Consider the following 21,016-nt stretch of genomic DNA (forward strand, 5'->3'; position numbering starts at 1 on the left):
ATCGCTCTCCCCCAAATCTTCCAGCCGTCTGTGCTCTCTGGTGTACACTTCTGGGCCTTCCTCCCACCTAACCCAGTTTTGATGGCAGATTTTTTTTTCTCTCTCTCTCTCTCTCTCTGTGTTTGACAGACATCTGGCACAGAGGTTTGTGGTCTTGGCTGTAGATCTTTTCTGTGACCTACTAATCACTGATGGAGAGCATTCTTTCCTGCTCCAAACACATGAGTCCTCTCTCCTTCCACCTGGCAGATCCTTCTTATACACACCTATGATGATGTGCCAATGATAAAAGAGAAGCCCATGCAACGGTTCTATGCAGTTTCAATTCTTTGTACATGTTTGCTATGCCTTACAGTATATCCAATCACTTCAGTAGAGTGCAAAATTGTGCATCATAAAATTTGTTAAGCAAAACATGCTGAAAAGAATGAATTACATCCAATGTTCACTCTCCTTTTCTCTCTCTGCTTTGGTCTTCAAAAACTCCTGATTATTTTGATGATGTTGATGGAGAGCACAGTCCCAGCATGTCTGTCACATTGTGTTTGTCCACTCAATTATGATTTCCCCCTTTCTCACAATATAAATATATATATAACATATTGATCCAAATAAAAATCACCTCCTAAACAAGAGGCCACAGGGCATTTATTGATTTGTTTTGTGCAACAATGGACGAAAACGTGTCACAATGTTACATTCACTTCGGCGAAATCTTAGTTACAGTGGTGATGTTGTGTTTAATGAATTGACCAGCTCGTTTCAGGAGCAGAGAACTACCTCAAGTTTCATTCAATACGACAGGAATGTGATTTCAAGGCATTAAGAGATCTTTAAAAAAAAACACTGGGATGTCTTAGATATACCAGTGGTCCTCTTCTACCTAGAAAGTAGTGAGGGGGGGGGTGGCACACTACAAGTAGGACCAATTACACTTGCCAAATGTGCAGCAAACTATTCTCATCCTTATGTTCACATACCTCTCTTTCTGCAAAACAGTGGCTTTCATGCAAGGAAAGAGGATACTTAACTCACTGCCTGGACTAAGAGTGACAAACCCATTAAGAAACGTACATCGTCAAAGGTCAACTATTCAACTACATACATGTTCGTTATAGCTCGTCATGACCTGCATATTCAATAACACATCCAAAGAAGTAGTTTTTCAGACAGACAAATGTGACCACTGTCTATGTTCATCTCAACAATAACAAGATATCAGATGACTCACCTCGCCATGTGTAGTATATATAGTTATCAAGCACCTTACAAGATGTCCAGTAATCACATCAAAGGAAGAAACCGTGGAACAATTTGATTGTCTTACATGCATTATTTCCCTTGAACATTGATCCAGCCCAGAGCTAAATCCAGGCATCAGAATGGTTGGTCTTGTCCCTTTGTACCACCTCTGGTCCACAGTCCATGTTTGTTTCTTGACCATTCTTCCTCCAATCACAGGATCTTTTCAGAGAGAGCTATACATACAATACCTGAAGCATCCTTAGAAATGTCGTGTTTAGGCCGTTTTATACTCAAAGTGTTCCTGTTGATTTCATGTGGAGAACAATGATCAAAGTGACAGCGTTACAGGGTGGGATTACCTGAGTGTGCAATAGTTCGCTCATCAAACAAACGTCTTTCTAGCAGTCAGTTTCGCAACAGCCGCTCCTTGGCCTTGCTGCAGAAGCCGCGAAAAAAAAAAGAAAAGAAAAAAAAAGCAGCCGTCTGGGAATGAAGAGAGGAGGGAGAGGAGTATCTGGTGGCGGATGAATTTCCTTATGAGCAGGGAGGATCCTCGGACGGGGTCATGGGGCTGCAGGGGGGCGCGGTGCTCAAGGAGCGGAAGGCGAAGATGGAGGGATCGTAGGTGTACCTGGGCGGAGGACGACTGCCTGTCAGATTCTGAGGACACAAAGAGAGAGAGGAGCGGTCATGGTGGTGAGGTGTTCGGGTTCATCCAGCTTTTGAGCTTTATCCAATGGATGACGAGGCGAGGATTACCTGCCGCTGCCCTTGAGTTATGGTATTATTGGTCAGTTACAGTATGTCAGTTCACGTCAGCGGTGACATTGTTGTTGTTATTTTTGCAGCATAACTGTGTGGCTGTGTTACAAGACTGTGAGAAAAGTGACTGAAAACCAAACTACCAGGGGTTGGGGAAAATGACACCTCGTTAGAACATTTTCACCCACACTGCAGGTTCAGTGACATAAATGCTTTTCCACTCACAGAGCCACCTCCCTCCGTGCAGAACCTCGCTTCTCGTGGCTCTACAAGCCCTCTGTCTAAAATTAGCTCTGGTCATTTTCCTCTGTACAGGAAACGACAGGAAATGACTTTGTTGGATTTGGCAGTGAGGCAGCACTTTCTCCAGAGGCTGCCGGGGTGGGGGGGGACCTTGAGACAGATTTGTCGTAATTAGGAGCTGATCCCATGGAAAAACTTGAGTGTGTGTTTATATGGATAGCTCTATATTCTCATCGTCAGGCATTACAGAACACCTCTCGGAGAACAGACATAGATGCATCCCTGTAAGGGACTGATTTCATTCAGATGCTTAGAAAGTGCCCACTGCTAGGAAAAATGACATACTGTAAGTGCATGTGAAATAAGACCATTACCAGTGTATGTGTGAGGCTACAGGTGTTGCTATGACTTCAGCCAACATCTTGAGGGATTCAGTACTGACAACTGAGCCAAAGTAACACGGCAACAATTCCCAATACCACTTTGTTTTATCTACCGATGTTTATATAAACAGACAAAAAGTGAGAGGTGGAAAAACAAATCATAGCCCGAGAACACGTTACGGTAAACTTGATAGATGTGAACTGCGTTAAGATGTTCTCCATATGGTAGCTGTGAGTCAGTCCAACTGTGGGGGAGAGTCATACATCATGAAGGCTCCCTGTCCACATTGGCAACGTTGTCCTGTGGTCACATCTGCAGTATGATGGACATTTAGGGCCCAGAAGGGGCAAATAAAGTACAAGTCCCAAAGGTACAAGGCTCTCTGTGCAGACATCAAAGGGAAAACACCAGGAATATAATATCCCACTTGACCTGGTGCTTAACTAGTTGGAATCTCTTTCTACAGATGTAGTGTTGTTACAAGTTTCTCCTGTCCTGTATTAATTTAGGCCCCAATCTGCACATTAGAAAAGTTTCCACACTGTGTTACCAGCCCTCTGTTAAAGGACTAGTTTAATAGTTTGGGGGAAAGTTTATTACATGATGGAATGCTGGTTAGGCCTAGGGGGCACTGGACCAGGGGCCCAAGGGGTCTGGGGGCCCTGAACTATAGCCTGTGTATGAGGTGATTGTTATTAACATTTCTTGTTGTAAAGTCAAAGGACTCAGTCCAAAGTTGGGATGTCCTGATCATCCTGATCATGATGTTTTTCTCCTGGCCCAATGGGAGTCCTTTGAAATTGTGTCTAGGCCCATACCAAGTCTGATCCGATATTTACTTGTGCAGAAAATATAACCTTTTTCCATTGATGGTTCTCTATAATATTTCATCATGAGAGGAGGCTCAGTGTGGATGTGCTGTTCCAGGAAGCTTTGATAAGGAGTTGGGTAACATCCCGTCATCCCACCATGAAAAAAATCTGTCTGCTGCTAGGTAGGGAGGTTTACATGTCTGTGTAGTTGCCGAGTTGTATCGCTCTCCTCATCCAACTCTCTGCAATGAATGTCAGACTATTCCTCAAACATCTGTTTGTCCTAATGCTAAGACCAAAAAATGGCTTCATGTCACTTCCCAGCCATGCAGTTTACCTCAATCAAAAATCAAAGGGGTATGCAGCACGTTTTCATTCCATTTAGTTTTCCCCTCCATATCTGCACCATTCCCCTCACTCACTCATCAATCTTTGCCTTCCTCTCCACCCATTCTTTATGATGGCTGAAACCAGACGCCATCAGTCTTGCCCGCTGCAGCCTGGGAAGCTCTCATCACCCCGCTCGCCTTTTCCCCTCCAACCCCTAGAGGGAGGGAAGGCCTAAGCAGCACCAGCCAAAGCTGTATTTTCTCCTACTACTGCCTCATGACCCGCCCCCTCCCCCCTTTAAAACCCACACATACAACCACCACCATCAGCCACCTTAACTCCCGTAACAACTCCCATGGCTGAATCCAGTATCCAGGCCGGGGCTCCATCCAGATCCAGTGTCTCTTCGGGATTCTGGCCAGGTAACAGAGCCTTGACACTTGACTGATAAAAGGGGGAAAGAGAGACAGAAAGAGAGAGGCAGCGGGCCGAGAAAAGACTTTAATAGAGGAAGAAAGACGGATGGAGATGGAGAGATGGGATGGACAAAGGGTAGACAGTCGAAACAAGCCTCCAAATGGCTCATCAATCCAAAGACTTACTGTGTGTACTCACTTCAAGAAAAATCTATGAACTGGAACATACCCAGTGCCCACAGACGTCACTGACAGCGACAACAACACTACCAACTACGCCAGCGAGAATAGAGGATAATGAGCAATATCTCTATGTATCAGTGGAGCTAAACAGATAGCAGCCGGCCGGGCTATAAATGGAAAATGACTTCATCCCTGGAAATACACCACAAGGGAACCGCGCAACACTCCACCTCCTCTTCCTCCTCCTCAGCTCCATCTCTCATCGCCACTGACTTGTTCTTCTTAAACCACTCTCAAAGATGATCCTCAGTTCTTTTTTTCCTCTTATATATTTGTATTGATGACAGATCCCTATATGGAGGGCTGGAGCAGCCTAGATGCTGTTACAGTTGGTGTAAGTGTCTATGTACATAAACAAGTGTGTGCTAAGGTTCCATTGACACTATCCCACACAACGTGATAATAACGTCACTTTTCTCACCACACTGTGCATCCTTCTGGAGTACCCTGCTCTGTGCCAAGATGCCCAGGCTTGTTCGAGTCGACTCTCCATCATGCTTCCCCTTAACCACTACAAACAAAAAAAATAACCCATACACAGTTGCAGTGCTGAGTTGGTGGATGATTATATTGGAGGTTGTGTTTGGAAAACCACCTTACAGGAAGATCAGTTGGACCACAGTCTTGGGAAAATACCTTGTGTAAGCTATTTAGGCGGGCAAATGTGCACTAATGGGACAAGTGGAAAGCTCAGCAATTAAAGGCTGCTGAGTGAGATCAAGAGATCAAACAAACCCGAAAAGGAAAATAGGAAACATTTTTCTTCTTTTTTCTTTGTCATAAGCACCACTGCAGTAAACAGTGTTTAGCTGGGCTCTGATTGCAAAAGGAATCTGACAGTGCTATCAGATTTTCAGACGTCTCAGGCATGGCTCTGTTGCTAGCAGGGCATGGGAACAAACGCTGTTGCCAGATGCTGTCCCAGTATGCAGTTGGATTGACATCAAGGTGCTGGCGACAAGACAGGCCGGGCTGTTCACGGGGGCCGAGCAACTTTGCAACCTTATCATTGCTGTAATGGACACCCTGATCTGGACTGCCTATTATGGGTCTGCATGAAAGGAAAGATTGTGTGTGTATATTCAAATAAATACCACTTGTATAAACAACATATCTTTATGACAGACATCCAAAACAGGGTTTTTAACATGCCATCAATTGTTTGCATTCATCACGACAAAAGACTACAAGAGGGTTTTGTTTGTTTGTTTTGTTTGTTGTTTGTTTTATTTACTGTGGGAAACTTAGTTGAATAAAAATGAACTCACCCGAATCTTTATAGTCCGCGTTTTCCCTCCACAGTTCTTTTTCAACAGCATTTTCTGTGGAGATGGGAGAGCACAGAGTTCTCAAGTCAAATAAACCTTCTGCAGCAGCTTTTATGGACAGTCCAAAAGCTGTGTAAAAGCCGCATGCTTGTGCAACTAGCACACTTTGTCTTGTATAATTCAGTAACCTTTTTGTAGGCTACTGTGAACCCAAACAAGTAATTGTAGCACCACGGTCTGGATGAAGTGATAAAATGCTACGTTTACGTGCATGTTTATTTTAATCAAGCAGATTAGTAAAATTCAGCCATTTCACAATCAGTATGTGAACAGTAACCTTTACATTGAAACAGCAACACTTGTGATATGACAAGAACTGTGCACTGGCAGTCGACTATCATTAAATCAGGATGATCAAGGAAGTGAGGCAAATCCAGCTGTCTCACTAAACTAAACAGTCAGCCCGTGAAGCTTATGCAATATCCTGTCTCCCACTCCCCTCCATGTCCACGCAGCTCCACTATTCTCCAAAAAAAAAAAAAAGGAAAAATAGCGGGGGTGGAGGGACCACACAATCATCAAATTGTCTCGAGTTGGGGAGGTAGCTTCTAAGGGGGAAGGGAGCAGAGGAAAGAATGGTAACACAAGACTCCTGCTGTTGCAATGTGGGAGAGAGTGTGCACTTGCCCTCATGCTCACCTCCTGCCAGCCCTTATCTTTTTTTATCAATGGCACTACAGTCTATGTGGGTGCAAACTGGTTGAACGAGAACTAATAATAAAAGTAAGTTACTGTATGTGGATATAGTGACTCAATTTTGTTCAAAAATGTAATAGTTTTTTTTAAAAACAGCCATAAACATGGATTTATATGTTTAGCCAATTTACTACAAACCTTCAATTTCTTATGATTGTTTTAGGATGTGATTTAGGTTTTTTTGGGGGGGGGGGATTTTAAAGATTGAGGAGTTGCCATGTGGGTGCTCTCAGCAACATTGTATGCGCCTACTTGAGTGCAAACCTGGATTAGTGCACCTGTGAGGTGTTGTCTCGTGGATTTATTTTTGTAAATTTACTTGGGTTTACCTAAACATACAGCCTTGGTAAGTCATACCTCAGTTCGGTCCAGTGCATTCCTAAGAATAACTTGTCACAGTGAACGCTTGTGAGCTATATTTGGTCCATGTTGATGTTGTATATGTGATTGTGTGACAACAAAGTTATTCTTTGTTTTAAGGGTGGGGGTGTTACGGCTGTATGTATTTCCCTGTGCTGTGTCCATGTTTTCTGTCTTTCAGTTCTGTTCTGGGAGTGCTCCAGCTAATTACCGAATAAGGTCCACCTGGCCTTTGAAGGCGGGCTTTAAAAGCTGCTGTGCAAGTGTCAGGAGGGTACCCTTCTTGATTTGGTACTGCTAGCCTTGCTGCTTCCCAGCTGGGGCATTTTTGTATTGTGTTTTTGGTGTTCTTAATTTATTGTCTAGTTATGTTAATAAATTCACTTGATTTGGTTGTTTTAAAGGTGTTTATTTGTGTTGAGTTTGGGTCAGTGTTGGGATGTTGTTCGTCCCATGTTGCCACCAAAGGGTGGGACGTAACATGTTGTTTGAATGATTTCTAAAGTTGCCTTATCTAGGCTAATGGCTAGGCTAAATGTTGGTGAAAGTTATAATATAACCACTGTTTATGTTTTTATGTAGTCTCAGAAGTTGAGCACTGGAACATCAACGAACCAATGGATTATTTTTTTTTACATCTGCTTCAAATGCAACTGTAATTTAAAAACATGAAATGCCAAAAATAAAAATAAGCATCCTGTTCAACATGATAGATTACCCATTGCAAGAAAGTTTTGTGTCTTCCAGTGTATTTTCAAACTATCATAAAATGAATAGAAACCAGTGGCTGTGCAGTAGGCAGGACAATTAAAAACTGTTGCTGTAAGTAAAGTAAACTAGCTAATTTGTTACAGCATGTAAAATACTTCTATGGTACTCTGAGCTACCAGTTTGTATTGTTTTTATTATATTATTATATTTTGCAGAGTTGCAACATTTGTGCCCATAGGTCCGCTAATGACCAACATCTAACGCACAAATTGTTATTCTTTCATGATGATCAGGCTAACAAACAACGGCACTGCCACATTCAACAAGTTCTTGTCAGCTTTTACAGAGGAGCAATAGAAATCATCCTGACTGGAAACATCACTAACTGGCATGGGATGTGCATGATCCAGGACCGGAGGGCTCTGCAGCGGGTGATTAAAACTGCTCAGAAGATCATTGGTACCCATCTCCCGAGCATCAGTGATATCGGTGAGGTGAGGTGCCTGCAGAGCCCAAAGGATACTAAAGGACAGTACCCACCCAGCCACAGCCTGTTCACCCTGCTGCCTTCTGGGAAGAGATATAGAAGTTTCTGCTGCCGCACCACCGGACTACAGAGCAGCTTTTTTTTTTTTAGCATGCATGTGGGAGGCTAAAAGCAAACAAGCGACATTGTTTAACAATTACGACTTCATCAATAGTTTAACCCCCCACAGTCCTCTTCACCAATTCATATATAACATCTGTGGTCTAATTTTTTTTAGGAGCATGGCATGGGAAATGTTTGATAATCCATTCTAGATAGCAGTTGTGCACTGCTCCTCTACCTTCCACACATGTAACAAAGAATTCCCCTGGTACTGACACCTTTAAATTGCTTTTTTAAAAGGAACCAGCTGCATCATCTTTCTTTCTTAGGTTTAAATCCCAGGACGGCATATGTGAAAGAAATTACAAGGTGATGGTGTAGAAGTTGAGGCAGACTTTGGGACTGGAAGTTGTCCAGCTAAAGGGTTAATGGGAGACTGGAGTTGCGTCTGCTAGCTACCTCTGTAGGCCCCCTATTGTATTCCCTGCAGCACCTCCCATTCCACTTGACTGAGTGTGCACTCTCTCGCACACACACTCACACTGAGGCACCAGACACACACTGACACAGCAACAAACTCACAGACAGGAGGATGTACACAAGCAGACACAAAAAGACAGGCAGGATGATCGACGCGTACCCCAGCATCACACACAGACACACACAGACACACAGACACACACACACACAGTCTTCCTCTTTTTTTCTCTTCACCCCTCGCATTACTGCCCGCTGTCTCTCATCATCTGTTCTTTCGCTCTAAAAACCCTATGGGCATATGGACCCCTGAAACCTGCAGTTTCTCTCTCTGCAAACACACACACACACACACACACCCTTTCCCATCCATGGTGTGGGCCAACAAGTCTATTGGATTTTAATGATTAGTGGACCAGCTTCTCCATGACTCATTAGTGTCTGTCGTTTTTCTGTTGTTTATTTAATCCTCTCCTTCTGCCTCCACCCCTCCATCGTTTCCCCTCGCTTGCCAGCCTTTGTGAGAAACGAGGGCGGACATCTGCCGTTCGTGCCTCCCTCTCCTTCATCCCTCTCCAGCCAGACCACCGTGGTGGCGAGCGTCCGGCTATGGAAAGGGAAGACTTTGTTTGCTTGTGCGAGAGCGTGCACGTTTGTGCAGCCGTGTGTGTGTAGGGTAGCCGGTTAGACTGCTGGGACATCATTGTATTTTTGGACCAAATCCTCGGCCCGACATCCCTGTTTGAGTTGTTCGGGGGGTGGGGATGAGGGGGGACGGAGTAAGGCTCATCTGCTGTTTTGTACTTTTAATGTTTTCAGTGGAATACACATATTGCTACAGTGGCAAGTTAAATATGAAATTACATGTAATAATTGTATTGATATTGCTGAGACTTATACTTACTTACATACAACTAATGGTGAAATGGGTTTTTAGACATGAAAAGGATTCCTGTGAGGGTTTTTATATTTAGTATTAGTAAGTATTTGGGGGCAGAAAATTAATTTGGCCAATAGGATCACCATGTGTAACAGAAGAAAACACATAATGAGCAATGTAACTTTATTGTATACCCTGTTTATCAAGAATTAAAGTGTTCCCCAAGCTAAATATCCTACGGAGTAAGAGAGACATAAACGATTTGAGAGACAATTTGTGGAAAAATTCTACAGATATTAATTTATCAGCTATGTAGAGCCCTGGGAAATGTACTGTTTGGTCATGTACATTTACTCAAGTACTGTACTGTACTGCACACTGTTGAGGTATTTCGATTTTATGTTACTTTGTAACATTATACTCCACTACAATTTAAACAGAAACATTGTACCTCTTACTCCACTACATGTATTTGAACAGTTTAAAATTTACTAAATAAGATACAAAACATATGATGATCTTATAAAATATGATGCATTGCTACAGATTAAACTACCAAACAGTATATAAAGTAGTTAAAATTAGCTTCACCTCGACCAGCTATAACATTTACGTGCTACTTACACATTAATACAATAGTAATAATAATGCATTAATATATTAGTTTAATTGTATTCCACTCACAGAGGGCAGTTTCTGCATTGAGTACTCAGTTTTGATTCTTGATGTATATTTAGGTGCAGTGCTGACATTTTGGGCAGAGATTGGTGCCAGCAAAAAAAGTCATAAGGTATTTTATTATGACTTGGACTACTAACCTGTTGCATTTTCTCCAGGTCCAGACTGGGCCTCCCCAGCTCCCCGCCGTAACTGTGCCGATACTTTCTGTAAGGTGCTGACTGGTCGAAGTGAGTCAAAATGATGGGCCGTACCACTGGCTGCACCACCTGCAGCTGAAAGCGCATGGGGGGTGGCTTGAGGCTACGTGGTGGACTGGAGCTGAAGAGTACAGGGCTGGGGGAGGCAGCCAGGCATGCACCCGGCTCAACCAGCGGCCTGGCAGAGGCAGCCGGTGACCCACAGCCACAGAGGTCCCGCACCTCCTCATCACTGGAGGCGCTGCTGTGGTGATCGCCATGGCGCTGGGGAAGCGCCGACACCCACTTCCTGTTTTCACCGCAGCTGATTCGCTCGAGCTCTTCCTCTGAAGAGTGCCGATCCAGATTGGCATCTAAAAGGAGGCGGAGGCGGCGTAACCGGGCAGGAGAGAGGGGACCCTGGTTGTGCTGCTGGCTTGTGGCCAAGGGGGTGAGGGCACAATTTCTCCGTCTCTCTAAAGTAGTCGATAAACAGGACATGTCAAAGGAGAAGGTGGAGATATGGTTGCAAAAGGGTGCAAATGCTCTTATTTATAAGCTCTAATCTAGTGGTCAACCGATGCAGGTTTTCAAGAGAGCAGGATGGCCGATGGATGGTTTATAATGCCGATATCAAAACAAAGGTCATGTAAAATTCCTTTATTCCATGAAGGGTTCAAACTAGTACACATGGTTATCTTAGCCAGTAACGTTTTAATAATTAATGAAAAAAAAAAAAAAAACACTGTGTTCTGCTTAGGGCTGAACGATTTATTGCATTTGCGATATTATCACAATGTGATAAAACAAGATTTTCTAATCGCAAAGGCTGCACATGACACGTGAGAGTTAAACATTCTGCAGAGGAACCATTAACTTCGCACGTTACGCTGTACCTTGACTTGTTTTTGTACAATGGCCTTGAGTTTGACAGAAGCTGACACTACAGAAACTTTAGCGTCACACAGGGCATGAAAGTAGCACCTGCCACCCCCGGGTAAATTGGTGGTGTTGGTGGTTGAAATCGTCGGGCCATCCGCCGCTTTGGCGGACAGGAAAAATGCACAACAGAAAGACACGTGTAGTGAGGTAAGCGATCGGCGCCTGCGTCATACACACAGCCACCAGTCAGCTCGGCAAATATCTGTGAAAGAGGCGCAGTGTGTCCCAAGTTACAGCCTGGTTAAAGCCAGTGCACTGCTCACCAGCATCGGAGGCTGCGGGGGAACTCCAGTGTTGTCGGAGAATTACTAAGCTGTCTATTGAACGTGAGAGGCGACACTTGGTTTTATTTTCATTGGCCAACTTTTGAATTGAACCTCAAACTGAGTATTTTTGGAGGTTTTTGAGATAAACTTATTAATTGGTGGTTGAACTGTGGGTTTTGTATTGAGCACTTGCTGTATAATACAGTGTGGTGGTTTGTTTTTCTTGTGGTCTGTAGGTAGGCCTACCTGATGATATATTGTATAATGCCATGACTTGACTCTCAAATTATCTTCCTCATATTATTAAAATTTTATATTTCTTCTCCACCATTGCTCATAATAATAATTCATGCAATTCATGCATCAAATAATTTCATCATAACACAGGCCTGACCTACAAGAAAGAACAGTGTATGTTTAATCTATCTAATATTGTGTTGGTCATACTATACACTGATTTACTGCTTGTCCGTTTTGAATAATACAGAAAGTAAAAAAGATCGCAATGAGATTATTTTCCAAAATTGTTCAGCCCTGGTTCTGCTGTAGATTTCAGAACAGGACTGGTGTTTAAGCGAGAGTGAGTGGGGTACAGTTACTCAGAAGTGATGATATTCAACTGTATTATTCTCTGCAGAGTAACAATATATATTTAAAACTAGCCAGGAATGGTGTTAGATTATAGCAGCCTCATGAATGCAGCTATCATATGCTGATTATCTCAAAATGACAGATATCGGCCTTATTGGCATAATAATCAATTAATCACTGAATCTGGTGACTTGAAACATCTAATTATAATGTGTGAGAATCGATAAGTGAGGTGGAAGATCATCATCTATTTAAAACTAAAATAATTTGGTTGACAGAGGGCACTTACCTCTGTCAATCTGTGCAAGCTCCTGGTTCTCCCCCTCGGAGTCATCGCTCTCCCCTCCCTCTCCACTGCCATGGTAAGAAATCTGGAAAAAGAATTGAGCCTATACTGTAGGTCAAATATGGCAACACCTCAAAATGTAACTGTTACATTTGTTAAGGTTCATAAAGAACAAGAAAAAAACTGCTGCAATTTGCTGCAGTATCAATTATGAAGGATGTTTTCACTTACAAAGCCAAAAGAATTAAAAGGCAAAACCTTAACCATTACAAAGATTCAATCCAATTCCTAATCCAGAGCTCTGTATAGTTTTCTTAGTTGGCAACAAAAACACACCGCTAACAGGCAACACAGACATAACCTGGGCTTTTAATGGAAACAAAAACATAGTCTGCATTTTTGTCAGACTTTTTTCTGTAACCAATTGTTGCATGATCATATCTACAGTTGCATACAGCACAGATGCGTAAAACCACACGAGGCAGGACTAGCTGAGTCACGGTTCTGCTGAAGTTCAGGCTACTTTCTTTTCCCACAACCCGGACCAGTCTGTCTGTTTAAAATCAGTTCCTACACCAGTAGCAACAATACAGATATCCTGCAGACTGCAACGCTAAGAGTTAAGTAATGCGCCTCACACTCAGTAATTACCACTCCGAGACCTCGCTGAGCAGCTGCCATCTGTGCTCGTGCGTGTATGCTTACACACATACATCCACACAAACATACAGTGTCCTCCCTTCTACTCTCTAATGCAAACACACACACACAGGCACACACACCTCCTCTTCTTTTTGAAGCTCTTCAAAAACAGGGAAAAGGGAGAAAAGAGCCGAGGCCTCTGAGCCCAGCGAGGGCAGACAGTATTCATTTCGTGTTAAGTGTGAATTCCATGTATAATTTCATAGACTGTTCACTGTGCATTTCAGTAGAATAAAAACCAAAAGGCTACTGAACAATGCTGTATGTCGCTTTTTTACATTTTAAATGGCAAGTTGTTTGCTATGTCACATTGCTGTGTATTCAAATTTAAAAACATTTCCAACTACACTGTAGCTGAGATATAAGGTTTACTGAAATGAACACATATTTTCATAGGATCCTATATGTAAGTTTAATATACATATTCAGCATAGTATGTTCAGTAGAGTTTATGGTTTGCAACTAAAGATAAGTAAAGAAAAATAGCATACTTTGGCATGACTAACTTACATCAAAATATATATACCCAAAAAGCTTCCCATACAGATTTGTGGTCCAGCATAGTACTGAAGTGAAGTATCAAATAGGACATACACGTAACTTAATTAATTTCGAGCTATGATCACAGTATTGACTCTGTTGTTGAAGCTATTTGGATATGGCCTGATTGCAGTCTTCTTGCTTTTCAATGGTACACGAGCTGTGGGACAGATTCTCAATGAACAGGCCCAGAGCCAGCGCACAAGACAAAAAAAACTTGGCTCTCGAGGAGTCTCAAGTTAAACAGCGTCACTTGATGAACACCATAGGAAAATTGCACTGAGGAATAACTGTGGGAAGGGAAATGTATTTTGGCTCAGGGCTTCAGCTACACCGTACACTCCAGTGAATTATTGTTGGGCAGCATCCACGAAACAGCTGAAAACCTATTAAAAGTCACTGCTGCAGGATTCTAAGAATGAAGTGATGATGGTGGTTCATAAACTTCATGTCTTAATTGTACTCAGAAGAGACTTGACTTTAGTCTGAGACCTTTGAATCTGTATTCACGCTCAGTGAGATCACCAGGATCATATACTCGTTTTTTTCCTTGGATATTTTACCATTTAAAGCTACAGAGTTAGCAGCTTCAATTTTTGTGCAAAGTCTTAAGTTTCTCCACAGAGCAATCACTGTCTGTGCAACTAGAGGCAAATACAAGCTCAATTTTGGCCTGTCTCTTAAGAACCGCCTCAGAGGTTGTTGTTGATAGATCAGAGAACAACAGAAATGTAGCACAGGTGTAGGATTTGGGCTGAGGTTTAACAATTAAGTACAAGACTTGTTATTGCATTTCATGCTCTGTCGCAATATGCTGTAATACAGTGCGTTGGACCAAGACCTGACACGACAGCCTTCTACTTCACGGATACACAGATTATCCCTGTAGCACTAACCACCTCTTGATTAGCTCGTACACTATGTGAGAAATTACTGCTTTACAAAGCAGGTCCGCCAACGCAAACCCGGGACTGAGTGCATGTACAAGTATTTGAATAAGTTTCACTCCCAATACTGTTTTAAATCCCCAGTCAAGTGTGAATGGTCATAACATTTGATCACAGTTATCTGATATCAGTAAGGAATTGTTGTTACAAATGGCATCTGTGTTTCATGCAGAGAGCCTGTGAGACAGCAATAAACATTTTACATTAACACTGCATTGTTGCATTAACTCATATCTTCTACATTGCAAATACTCTTATACTTCACACTATGAACTTCTGCAAATTCTCTGGTAAATATTTTGCACATTCCTGCACATATTGTACAGCTCTTTTAATAGAATAACAGTTTTTTATCATATCTTACTGTCAATATTCTATTTGCTTCTTGACTTGCTTTATCTTTCTTTATACTTGCTACATACTACATTTATATTGGTATGCACGAAAATACCATAGCAAATTCTATGTTTATGTAAACCTACGTTTGGCAATAATCTGATTCTGAAAACCTTGTGCTTTTCAGTGAACCACATTTGATACGGTTATTGCTTTGGCATAGCTCGCTACAACAAATACTGGACTCTGCCTAATGGTGCTTTCAGACCAAAAGCGAAGCGAGCGTTTGGGGCAGTGAGTTTGCATACAAAGTCAATGTAAAGACGCCTAGAGCTGCAATTTCCTGTCGGGCAGCGCGAAGCGATGCAAAGGGGGGCGGGGCCGGCGACGCGAAGGAATTCGTGTGAGTTGAGTATTTTCAACTGAAGCGAGAAAGTCGCATGGCGCTGAGTACCAGGTGAGTTCAGAAAACATGTGTCTGTAACTTTATTCCAGCTATCATTGTACTTTACTGTGACCAAGTTAGTATAGCATAGCCCTGACAAACAAACATTTTAGAAGTTGTTGTCCTGCTGTCTTGCTGACAGACCTGACAAAGCATGAATTCATATGTTTAACAAATCTGCATCATGTTGTAGTTATTTCGGCATCAGTTTAATCCGTTTATTGCTATTTAATCACAGCAAAATGTTGACTTTGGGTTCATACAGTTGTAGTAATTGTGTTAGTTGTGTTTATTCACCTTATCGTGTTAAAATCGCCTTCTCGTGCTGTGTGTGAACACTTGCAGCGACTGTACTCACGCGAGGAGAAATTCGCGGTTGGTCTGAATGCTGCATAAGTGACATTCAGTTTATGGTTTGATAGGATGGCAGGGCTTTCCCAAAAGAAAAGGAATAACAGGGTTTCACCAACATACTCATCATTCCAGCTACAAAATGTGGATTTTTTGTCATTTCACCTGAAATACACAATTTTATTAATATTATTATTATCGTTGTTTCTTGTCACTTCCAGTTGTTCATTCTTTATTGTCAGCTGCTGTATAATATTGTGGTTAAGCCTGGCTTACACTACACCAACCTGGATAGGCTGCGTCATTCTATAATCCCTGCAGCTAAGCATCGATACTGCCTTTCCAGAAGTTTTTCGAGAACATTCACTGTTGTAAGCTGCCACCTCACCCCACAAGACAAGTATTTGTGCAAAAGAACTACTCAATGCAACAGACCCATTTGTACTCCATTTGTGTTTACGCTACAAGATAGGAAGCTACATGCAAAGGAGAGAGGACACAATGTATACATGAAGCACACAAATATATCTCAATCAGATATTCAATCAAGGCCAACCATCCCCACAGGCTTATTAGTCATAGCATCGAAGTCACACTAAAAACAAAGCATGGTGAGAAGGCCTGTTGAAAACAAGTGTGAAAATGACATTTAAAAAGCTAAATGAGGCTCTGGTGCAGCTTCCACATTAGTGTACTAGAAGTATCTCTAATAGCTTCAACAAATATTAACTCTGAATGACTACATCATTCAAACATTATATTCAAGTCACTGTCAGCATCTTGTCCACCTACTGAACAGCCATGAAAGCACTGTGGCCCTGCGGTGCACCTGAGAACATCTGCACCACACTGGCTAGGCCACTCTTTCCATCTTTTTAATCACTCTTGTGAAGTGTCAATAAAGTTTACTGAAGAGCTCCATTTAGAAGTCTGAGACCTGACCAAAAAACTGTACTGTATTTGTGTTTAAAATCCTTAAAAAGGTATATGCTGTACAGTACAGTCTTTAATATATTAGCACATTTCTGCATGAATTAGAATATCAGACTTATCAACTGTGACATTATTTGCTGCGCACAAGTTTCTAGAGATAATTTTCAGAAGACATGTGTAAAAAGTGACAGGGCGACAAAATGACATGTCAGCTCTCATAAACTGGCAGGTTTATATGAATTGGAATTGTGATTAACATTTTTTTTAATATATATTGTCTTACACCAGTGACCATTAAGGCAGCTGGGACACATAAGTGACACTGCATGAATAAAACATAAAAAAAACTGCTTTTGTGCATACATGCAAAGACAGACAAAGAATTGTGTGTTTCTGTGTCAAGAACAGTTGAATGAAATCCTTGTCAGTCTCTTGCATCGCTGAGCAGCTTGCTAAGCTGGATCAATGGCAATGTCACACAGCGTACACACACCACCAAGTTCACACACATATCAGCTTTGCTCTGTCCTGCGACACTGACATGGACACTGTCACACCCCATTCCCCCTCTCATGAAAACACACAACAAAAGGGCCAGAGATGGTTGATTCTCTTTCTCTCGCACTCCAGTGGATCTTCCCCATAGTGTCGCATAAGTACTCGTGATTAGTGTTTAGAAGATCCTGAAATAGGTACTGTAACACGGTCTAAGAGACATTTAGCCTCTTTTAAACTGTCCTGAAATGGCCATTCAGCCCTCGATCACCTAGTGTGCAGCAGCACACTTCGAACTCAAATATTATCTGAGTAACTTGTGAAAAAGTAATAATAAATAAAAATAATAATGCTGCAACAAATCCTCAGACTAAATCCACCAGAATCAGATTTCTGCTTTATTAATCTTTATTCAAAACAATGGATTTTTAGCACTAATGAAAACGTGGACTTAAAACAGGGTTCACGCTCCGGTCATCTGTGGCTGTTTCCTGGAGGCAGGCACTTGGTTGGCTGACATTCACAACAACAGCAAACCTGCAATTAACTATGTTTTATAAATATGACCCTTAACACTTTTAGTTAAACTTTAAAAAAAGGAAACATGAAAATTCGTTTACTTGTCATGAGGAGTGCTATTCAGTCTGTATAAATAGCTGCAAAATGTCTTCTGTGGCTCTGAGTCCATATGAAAGCAACCCTAATGGTGTCATCATGGTTAGAGGGCTACAAATAACACTACAGGTATGACAAAAATCCCGCATTACCAAAGTGGATTTTGCTACACCCATATTGGGGATTATAGATACTGTATATGTTGGATCATTTTTAACCATTCTTGTGTTAGGGTGTCTTTCACATGTCCCCCAACTTTGTGGAAATGCACTATTAAACCCCTGGAGTAGCTCCAACCAGTGAGCAGAGCAACAAACACAAACAAAAGTAAACAACACCCACGGCACACTTTCAGGCCTTTGATCGGAAGCACTTTGGCACAAAATGGCTGCCATGCAACTGTACAGTTGGTTGATGCACAATATTGTTGTGGATGGAGCAAGTTAGTGACCCATGCAGAATACAATTCACCCCTCTTACTCACCAAAAAGAGGGCCACTTACATGGATTATTTTGTGGAAAATTGGAGGGTACAGATGTAAATGTCAGGACAATAGCAGCTCGCCACAATGAGGCTTTTAATGAAATGTTTGTTTTTTCTAGCCTTTGCATGCATCTAAATGAGCTTCCACTGCCAGCCCCTTGCCCACCACACACACAGCTATTTCCACACGGAAATTACAGCCTGGATGAAGAACCAAGACTAGTTTCTCAGCTACGAACGTGATCCTCAAAACGCATTATCCTCCCTTATACTCAAGAGAACTCTGGACAAGGAGGGTGGACACACTATTCTTTTGATTTACTTTCTCAAATGACAAACGGTCAGGAGTGTCCATCTGTGAGTAGGAGAGTTTGTTGACATGCCAACATATTTGCTGATGTGCTTGTTTAGCAGCCTGGATCTCCTGGTTTCTTCTTGTAAACATCTGGCTTGGTCCTGTAAGCCACAGAACAGTAAATTCCTCCTAACATAGTTGGGCTAATGAATGGGCCCAGAAGTGGAAAATACTCCCCCCCCCCCACACACACACACACACCAAACGCTAAGGATATCAGAACACACAGGCTGACCATTTCCACAGAGGAGCTGTGCGGTGTGTCGTCAGTCTCGTGGTGTGTGACTGTGTGTGTGACTGTGTGTGTGTGTGTGTGTGTGTGTGTGTGTGCGCATGAAAGAGAAAGAGAAAGGGAGCTACTGAACTCATTGTAACCCCGTTCAAACAAGGTTACAGGCAGTTAAATAGTGTTTAAGGTGCGTGGTCAAATGGCCTACAAATGAGCAAGTCACAAGACGAAAGTAAAGCCACGCTGTTCGCAAACAAGCTCATTTCTTCTAAGCTGTACTGTACAGTGTATTTTAGTGCACTGACGTATGTACTGGCAACTATAACCTATGTTTTAAAACAATATTACAACAGTAATAGTATTCCAACAGTGAGTAACTCAAACTTACCTTCAGTTGGAAAGGATGTATTTCATTGAGTGAATGTCTTCTTAGCTTCTTAGTCAGCGTCTTTAGCATTTTTTCTCTGAGTGGCTTATGGCTTATCCCCCACAATTACGCTCTTATTACTGTTTCTTATGTGACGTTGACTACGACTTCATTAGCTAACGTGAGCAACTTTATATAAGCATTTATAAGAAGGCACACGGGACTATCACTTGACTGCAAACTGCCAAACACACACACACAAAAAAAAAAAAAAGAAGCGTGAGCAGCTGCACACTCTAGCTTCAAGTTAGCTTGTGTCGAAAAAAAAATGATACACCGAAATCCGTTAAACTGCGTAGATGTGGCTTGTTTTCAAAGGTAGTACGTAGCAAACTTGTTATTTTCGAGTTCATTAGAGTCTCCGCTGTGGTGGAAAGTCTTTTTCTTTCCCTCGGGCGGCTCTGAAAGATGCCTCACTCGCCGTAACTCCGGCTTACTTCCAGAGCTTAATTCAAATATGTTAGGAAAAATTACAAAAAAAAATAACAATATCAACTTGTTCGCATTCAGACACGCACACACGCACACCCACACACATACACACAACCAAATGCACACCAGCTACACGAACACACAGAGTGCTCCTCCGGCTGGAGCGTATTGCCCTCTGATTGGCTGTAATGCTGAGTGATGTCATACTATTCTCATGAGGAGGAGGGCAGAGAGTTAAAGCCACATTATCTGGTCTGTTTACTTCCTCTTTTCATGTCAGTGTAATAAATGTACTAACTAAAAAAACGTCTTACGCAGAAAAATAATATGTGCAGTTTCGCAAACCAGCCCCTGATTTTGATCAAGTGGATATGCTGCCATTGTGTTCTCTACTTTAGCTGAGGTTGTTGTGTTGTGTTGTGTTTTTAAAACCCTACTTGTATTGAAGTTCAAGTTTACTCCTTTAAATACTCAATCCACTGACATTTTCCACAACAGAAATTTGTCATAGATGACAAGTACAGGTGTAATTTATAACATATTGTTTTGCATTACAATGAGGTGCTGTCCCTTGTGAAATGCCTATCCCGGACTCTGGAGCCATTGGTAATTAGTTGATTAGTTAGATTTGTGCTTTTCCTGCCGTGGTTAAGCTACAGGTAAAATGTGCCATGTAAAATAGTGTATTAGTACTGTCTGTATTTAGAAGGAAATAAATATCAGGCCTCAATTTTGACAGGGTGAAATTGAAGCGATGTTGTAATGATACAAGTATTATTATCACTGTTGCCTCACAGCAAGAAGGTTGTGGGTTCAAACCCCGGTTGCCCCGGCCTTTCTGTGTGGAGTTTACATGTTCTGCCTGTTCCTGTGTGGGCTTTCTCCGGGTGCTCCGCCTTCCTCCCACCATACAATGACATGAGGACTAGATTGATCGGTGACCCTAAATTGTTCTTAGGTGTGAGTGTGACTGGTTGTTTGTCTATGTGTGGCCCTGCGATGGACTGGTGACCTGTTAGGGTGTACCCCGCCTTGCGCCTGATGTCAGCTGGGATTGGCTCCAGCCCCCCGCGACCCTGTACACAGGATAAGCGGTTGACGATGGGTGGATGGATGGAATAATTACGTATTATTACTGAAGGATATTTGTGTAAGTAGCATTATTCTTTTATATTTGGTCAGTGGTAGACTTAGGCATGGGCATTTTCAAATATAGAGGCTTAATGAGGGCATATTTTCTCACATGTAGGAGCATGTGTAGGCCAACTACTTTTCCAGCATATAGGGCAGCTTATATGGCACTGTAT

The 21,016-nt window shown here is 42.1% G+C and overlaps 1 protein-coding gene across 1 annotated transcript; it reads right to left on the bottom strand.

Moving 5' to 3' along the window:
* Positions 1-626: 626 nt before the first annotated feature.
* On the bottom strand, positions 627-19,799 carry si:dkey-16j16.4. The gene is made up of 5 exons (XM_046061970.1): positions 19,239-19,799; positions 12,422-12,503; positions 10,295-10,809; positions 5,704-5,757; positions 627-1,905 (listed from the first exon to the last, which is right to left on the bottom strand). The coding sequence occupies exons 1-5, from the start codon at positions 19,305-19,307 to the stop codon at positions 1,780-1,782; spliced, it is 846 nt and encodes a 281-aa protein (XP_045917926.1). The 5' UTR covers positions 19,308-19,799; the 3' UTR covers positions 627-1,779.
* Between the last annotated feature and the right edge of the window lie 1,217 nt (positions 19,800-21,016).

The sequence above is a fragment of the Micropterus dolomieu genome, linkage group LG11 (assembly GCF_021292245.1).
Source record: "Micropterus dolomieu isolate WLL.071019.BEF.003 ecotype Adirondacks linkage group LG11, ASM2129224v1, whole genome shotgun sequence".
NCBI lineage: Eukaryota > Metazoa > Chordata > Actinopteri > Centrarchiformes > Centrarchidae > Micropterus > Micropterus dolomieu.

What these genes read in the sequence shown, in the direction of transcription:
- si:dkey-16j16.4 (XM_046061970.1), bottom strand. Translation starts at nt 19,307, where the DNA reads ATGCTAAAGACGCTGACTAAGAAGCTAAGAAGACATTCACTCAATGAA. An exon ending in GCTTGCACAGATTGACAGAG is followed by an intron (nt 10,810 to 12,421) that starts GTAAGTGCCCTC and finishes CGACTACTTTAG; the next exon opens with AGAGACGGAGAAATTGTGCC. An exon ending in ACCTGGAGAAAATGCAACAG is followed by an intron (nt 5,758 to 10,294) that starts GTTAGTAGTCCA and finishes CCATCTCCACAG; the next exon opens with AAAATGCTGTTGAAAAAGAA.